A 6,321-nucleotide genomic window follows, 5' to 3' on the forward strand; every position below is an offset into this window, starting at 1 on the left:
AGCTATGGTACTTGCTGTGAGCTTATTAGGAGTTGAGGAGAGGTAAAGGCATGAGCCAGAGTAATCCCAGCAGAGGTAAGCCTTGAGCTGGATCTCCAAGAAAAGGCGGTTCAGAGTTTGGAAAGTGAAAGGCTTTCTGGGCAGGGGATGTAGTTTGAGCATAAGCAGGAAAGAGCCTTACAAGTGCAGGAGAGGATGAGACCAGCGCTGCTGGAGTGAAGCAGACACATTGTTGGGGAAGACGAACAGAGAAGGCTGCAGAGGAACTACTAAGTGTTCATGGGTCAGCAAAGCGGTGTTCTGGCAACAGTGTTGTGTGGAGCAAGATCCGGGTGAACCACTTAGTGGGAGGACCCAGCAATGACGTGAGGCTGGGGTTTGGGACAACAGGAGTGCCACCCTATAGACCTGGCCTGCAGTGGATTTTGTCCCCCTCTGGAGCCTGGGACTTCGTGAGCAGTGGGTAAGAGATCTGAGACCAATAGGAGCTACAGGCAATTTGTCTGGTATAGGGTGCAAGGGATTGGCAAGTATGTAGCTGATACTGCTTCTTCACCTTCTTTTCCAGGTTGAATCCCAAAAATGTTCACCAGAGGCCTACAGTGGCTCTACTGTGTGGACCTCATGTGAAGGGGGCTCAGGGTATCAGCTGTGGAAGGCACCTGGCCAACCATGATGTCCAGGTCATCCTTTTCCTGCCCAATTTTGTCAAGATGTTGGAATCTATCACCAACGAGCTGTCGCTCTTCAGCAAGACCCAAGGCCAACAAGTGTCTAGCCTCAAAGGTGAGCACTTATGCAGGGCTGAGCTGAAGGCCTCCTCCCTCCTTAGCAGTTTGATGGTCTCGTCATGCCACCCAGTGGCGACAGGTGGAAAGGCACTACGTGTGTAAGGATGGTGCTTCGCCTCTAAGGAGTCTTAGAACAGTAATGTACTACTTCCCATCCCCTTATGTTTCTTCCTGTCCGACTACTCAGATGAAGAGCTGGGGACCCATTGGTCCATTCCACAAATACTCGTTGAACAGGCACTCTTCCTGATGCTAGGGATATGGCAACAGATTTTTTTAAATCCGTTCTTCCGTGGAGCTTATATTCTGGTTAGGAGGAACAAAAAGATATGTAACATACTTGTGTAGCTGTAGTAAGTGATATGGATAAAAACAAAGCAGGGAAAGGAGGCATGTTGGAGGACTGGGTAGAGAGTAGGAGACTTGGACATTTCAGGGTCAGCTCATGATGGGCCTTGGGGATGACCACAAGGATTTGGGCTTTTACTCTGGTGAGATGGGCAGTCATTGAAGGAATAAGTAGAGAAATGATATAATCAAATTTAGGTTCCAGATGATCATTCTGGGTGCTGTTTGGGAGTAGACTACACAGAGGAGTACAAAGAAGTGTCAAGATGCTGTTGTGATCATGAGAGAGAGATTATGGTGGCTAAGACAGAGTGGTAGTGCCAGAGGTGGTGAAGGTAGTTAGTTTCTAAATCAGTTTTGGAGATAGAATCCACAGACTGGATGTATGGGGGGTGGGAGAAAGAGAGAAGAGTTGGCAGTGGCTCCAAAGTTTTTGGCCTCAATAACTGAGGTGCGATCACTGAGATGGGAAAGCTTGATGGAGAAGGTTTGGGGAGGAACAGCAGAAGCTCAGCTTGAGACATCTATTGGATATGCAGGTGGAAATGTTGATAGGGAAGGAGTTATATGAATCTGAAGTGAAAGGATTCAGCCTAGAGTTACAAGCCGTAGGGAATATTTAAGCCATGAGGAGCCTGGATATGCTGTCACATAGGAAGAGAGTAGATACAGAAGTTGGAAAACTGAGCTCTTTATTTAGAAGTCAGGGAGTAAAGAGCCTAACCAAGGAGATGGGACAGGAATGGTCAGTGAGGGAGAAAGAAAACCAGGAGAGTATGGTAGCTGAAAGCCAAGTGAAGAAAGGAGCATGTGATGAGCTGTGTCAGCAAGCCCTGTTCTAGGTTAAGGTCAAAGGAAGACAGAATCGACCACTGGACTTAGCATCTCTGTGGAGGCTCCTGGTGAGCTTGACGAGTGGTCTCAAGTGGAGTGGTAGGGACAGAGTCTGACTGGAATGGGCTTAAATGAGAACAGCAGTGAGAAGAATTGGAGAGAGCAAATATGGCCCAGAGAAAGGACTTCACCAGAGGTCAGATGGTGAGTCAAGGGCAAAGCCTGGACCAGAACCTTCACCTGCTAAGTCTCGGGCCAGGCTCCTGTGGGCATACAGAAGATAGGATGCCACTCTCACTCTTGAGAGCCTCATCACCCACAGGGACTCCCCACGGTGGCACATGCTAAGCAGGGAAGTTGTGAGTCTCTAGCTGAGAAATGCTATTACTCTAGGCTGAGAGCTGGGAAGGGGGCCTGGTGTGGGTTCCCCTTCTTGTAATTTTTTTTTTTTTTTTTTTTTTTTTTTTTTTTTGAGACGGGGTCTCGCTCTTTCACCCAGCCCGGAGTGCAGTGGCGCAATCTCGGCTCACTGCAAGCTCCGCCTCCCGGGTTCACGCCATTCTCCTGCCTCAGCCCCCCCAGTAGCTGGGACTACAGGCGCCCGCCACTGCGCCCGGCTAATTTTTTGTGTTTTTAGTAGAGACGGGGTTTCACCGTGTTAACCAGGATGGTTTCGATCTCCTGACCTCAGGATCCGCCCGCCTCGGCCTCCCAAAGTGCTGGGATTACAGGCGTGAGCCACCGTGCCCGACCCCCTTCTTGTAATTTTTAACATGATGCCCCCTTCCAGGCAGTTCTTCCTCTTGTTGCCCAAAAGTTTTCCTATCCCAGCTGCTCCAGGACACAAGTCTCAACGACCATTAAGTTTTAAGTTTGGTCTGATTTATGCTATTCTCAGTTTAACCTCTTAGGCCAGTACAGGATCTACATACTTGTTGAGACATCCTTTTCTAACACTGTCCCAGAAGCCTGGTTAGAGCAGAGGAGCCTGGGAGAATAGTAATAGGTACCCTCTTAATTCTTAATTAAGGTTGGGCTGAGTGGAGGACCCATTCCTGTGAGATAATGAGTACTAGAGAGGACAGGCTTGCTAGAGTAGAATGAGTAGGCCAGCCGGAATAGAATAAGCATGCTGTCACCTGCTCACCCTTCTTGGGTCAGTCAGCAGATAGCAGTCAGCTCCTGTTTTTGCTGGACCTGAGTGGGGTTTCCCCTGACGGCCACCTTGACAGTGGACTCTGCCTTCCCAGAGGTCATAAGGTGCCCAGGGCATTAGTTGGATATACAGAGGTGTGCCTGAGAAGGCAGAGGTGGTGAGGGCTTTGTGCCCTGAGAAGCTCTGCACACTCAGGAGGACAATGGTTCATCCTGAGAACTCCAGGAGGGCAGTGGTCTGCTGGGCTGACATGCACTTGGTCTCTAGCACTCAGCCCAGCCAGCTTGCAACTCCTAGGGCCTGTGCCCTGGCCCAGCTTTAAGAAGGCCAGCCTTTGGAGAGGCATTGGAGTGGTGTCTGGAAAACAAAGACACCCTTGGGGCGACCTGGTCCCTAGTCCCAGCCTGGGCTGCTCTCTGCTCATAGGAATTTTCAGATGGCACTCTTTCCACCTGCAGATCTGCCCACTAGCCCTGTGGACCTGGTCATCAACTGCCTGGATTGCCCTGAGAACGTCTTCCTGCGGGATCAACCCTGGTACAAGGCAGCTGTGGCCTGGGCCAACCAGAACCGGGCACCAGTACTCAGCATAGACCCTCCTGTGCATGAAGTTGAACAGGGCATTGATGCCAAATGGTCACTGGCACTGGGCCTGCCTCTGCCACTGGGGGAGCACGCAGGCCGTATCTATTTGTGCGACATTGGCATTCCCCAGCAGGTCTTCCAGGAGGTGGGCATCAACTACCACTCGCCCTTTGGCTGCAAGTTTGTTATCCCACTGCACTCTGCCTAGAGGGTTCCTGCGCAGGCAGGACCCTGCTGTCCCCTGCTGCTCCTGATAACGAACGCCTTAAGGATATGAAGCTTCATGGACCTTGTTGTTAAAGTTTTTTCTCTTTTGGGTTTGTTTCTTCTGTGAGAGAACAGAACTTACTTAAAACTGACCTGTCACTTGCTCTTAGCCAGGGAAGTCTTTCCCACTGGGTTCCGGGCTGGGCGGCAGGCTGAGCGTGCAGCAACTCCAGGCATCTCTACCCTCAGCCCCCTGCACGGCCAGGTGGGCCTTTGTTTACAGCCGTAGGCAGCTCTTAAGACTGTGTTTCAGGTTTACAGCCACCGGGCCTGGGCACACACATTGAAGAGTGGGCCAGGTCTTGTTTGGGGGCCTGTACCTGCTCTATTTCAGAGCTTGTGGCTTTGTGTCTCCCCTGCTTTCCCCACGCAGACAGCCCTTCCTCTGTAGAACCAGCTGCACGGCAGCTGTCCACCAGAGGGCAGACCTGCACTCTCCATTCATTTCCAGGGCTGTGACAGACCAGGCCTTCCCCTAGCCCCACAAGTTGATTTGGGGGGTTTTGACCCTTACTCCTGAGCTGATCCAAGTTTTATGCTGATTTTTCCAAGGATCTCTCCCTCCTTTTCCCTCCATCACTCAGAGGTAGGGAAGGGGGCGGCATTAGGATGGTGTTACTGTATTGGGATTTTATGTTGTTCTGTCGTCTTCAGCACAGGTAGTATAAGGTTATATTACTGTAGAACCACAGTGCCCATCTTGCCAGCAGTGCCCGCCCCACCCTCAAAGCTGAGCAGGTTGAGCCTTCTAGTCTGGGGCCAGACCCCTCAGATGGGGATATCCCTGGGGGAGCCTGGTGCTGAACCAGAAGAGGCTTCCTGGTGCTTCTGTCCTAGGCCACCACTCCTCCAGCCCTTTGCCCGCACATACATGCCCCACCTACTCTTTCATCCCCTCTGCCCTTCCCCTGAAATGGTCCTTTGCAGCTGTCATCCCAGAGCAGGCAGATGGGCTCCTGTGCTTGAGCTCCACCCCAGCTCTTACAACATCTGGGCTTTGAACCCTTTACATTTATCCAGTCTAGATGAGTAGGCTTGGGGCCAGCACCCTGTCTCAAAGATGGCAAAATGAGGCTAGTTTTGGATGAGCTAGCTGGTGTGGGTTCCAACCACAGGAACACACTGATGCTCAAATCCTAAGGTGCCAAGCCCTAGGCCCTGGAGGCTGGTAGAACAGGATCTATGCCTGGAACCCTGGCAGGGATTCCTGCCAAGGACTTGTGCTTAAGCCTGCTTCAGGGCTTCAGGCTGCTTCTGCTCTGTGTCTGCCCAGAGTGGCTGAGCGGGTGGATGGGTGGGCAGAAGGGCTCACCGAGGATTGTGGACACAGGGTAGGCCCTGGCACCATGGGTTTCAGGCTGTTACCACTTTCCTTGTAGGAACATCGCCAGAAGCAGATGAGCCAGGGTAGAGGGCTGGCCCCTCCTCTCATCTTCCCTTCAGTCTTAAATTGTCTCCAGCAATGGGAAGAGGCCAGGAACTGTAACCCTTGTGCTGTGTATTCTCTGAGCCTCTGCTCACTCTCAGGGCCAAGCAGCTCCCAAGCTGGGGCCCTCTCTTGGCCACAATCCGAGCAGCAGTCTAGGTTACAGGCATTTTGGTAGGCAGGTTCTGGCTGCCTGTTAATGCAGTTAGGCCCCCTGATTAGGTACAGTGAGAAACAAGCTAGAACAACCCTGGCCCAGGAGACTGCCCACTCCAGCGAGATCCAGGGATGATAGCCTTGCGGGGCCACTGGGAGTTTGTGCCCAAGCTTCTCCCTCTTCTCTCCCCAGGGGGGCACTGGGACTGGTCCCTGCCCTCATCCTTAGCCTGGGCCTTCTCCAGAGGTATTAAAAGAGAAATATGATTCCTCTGTCTTCAGTTCTTTTCAGGGGCATCCTGCCCATAGTACCCAGTTCCCAAGGGGCCCCCAGTCATGTGGTGAAGCCTAACAAACATTCGTGCAGCTCTTAGGGAACCAAAAACCAGCACTGAAATAAAGCTGAATGACTGAGTCCTGTGCCGTGTGAATTGCTCTGTAGGCTGTCATTAGGTGCTGCCTGCCCCAGCCTAGGAACCCGCCCCACTCATCTCCTGCCCTCAGCAGGCCATAGTTGTTGGGCACATAGAGCCTAAATCCCGGCCAGTAATGGGACTGGCAGGCTGCGGAAAACCAGACCCCACCTGGCTAGCCCCGGTTTAGGTTCTCTGGGGCTGAGAGGTACAGAAGCCAGCAGGGCAGAGGTGCCATCTAGGACTGCTCAGCAGCCAGGGCCCAGAGGACGTCCCCAATTCTGATCTTTCTTACCCCTGCCTAGCTCTTCTGTGCCTGGCCCAGTTCACACTTAGCTCTCCACA

General features: G+C 52.3%; 1 protein-coding gene across 3 annotated transcripts in view; it reads left to right on the forward strand.

Annotated features, from left to right (window-relative positions):
- Positions 1-5,977, forward strand: part of EDC3 (enhancer of mRNA decapping 3) — a 71,206-nt gene extending 65,229 nt beyond the window's left edge. For all 3 annotated transcript variants that reach the window (XM_055277787.2, XM_063638781.1, XM_055277788.2), the window contains 2 exons: positions 569-786; positions 3,588-5,977. In XM_055277787.2, the coding sequence (XP_055133762.1) occupies positions 569-786; positions 3,588-3,922 (553 nt within the window). In that variant the 3' untranslated portion in view covers positions 3,923-5,977. The remainder of the gene's footprint in view (positions 1-568; positions 787-3,587) is intronic.
- The last annotated feature ends 344 nt before the right edge of the window (positions 5,978-6,321 follow it).

Source organism: Symphalangus syndactylus, chromosome 5 (assembly GCF_028878055.3).
Source record: "Symphalangus syndactylus isolate Jambi chromosome 5, NHGRI_mSymSyn1-v2.1_pri, whole genome shotgun sequence".
NCBI lineage: Eukaryota > Metazoa > Chordata > Mammalia > Primates > Hylobatidae > Symphalangus > Symphalangus syndactylus.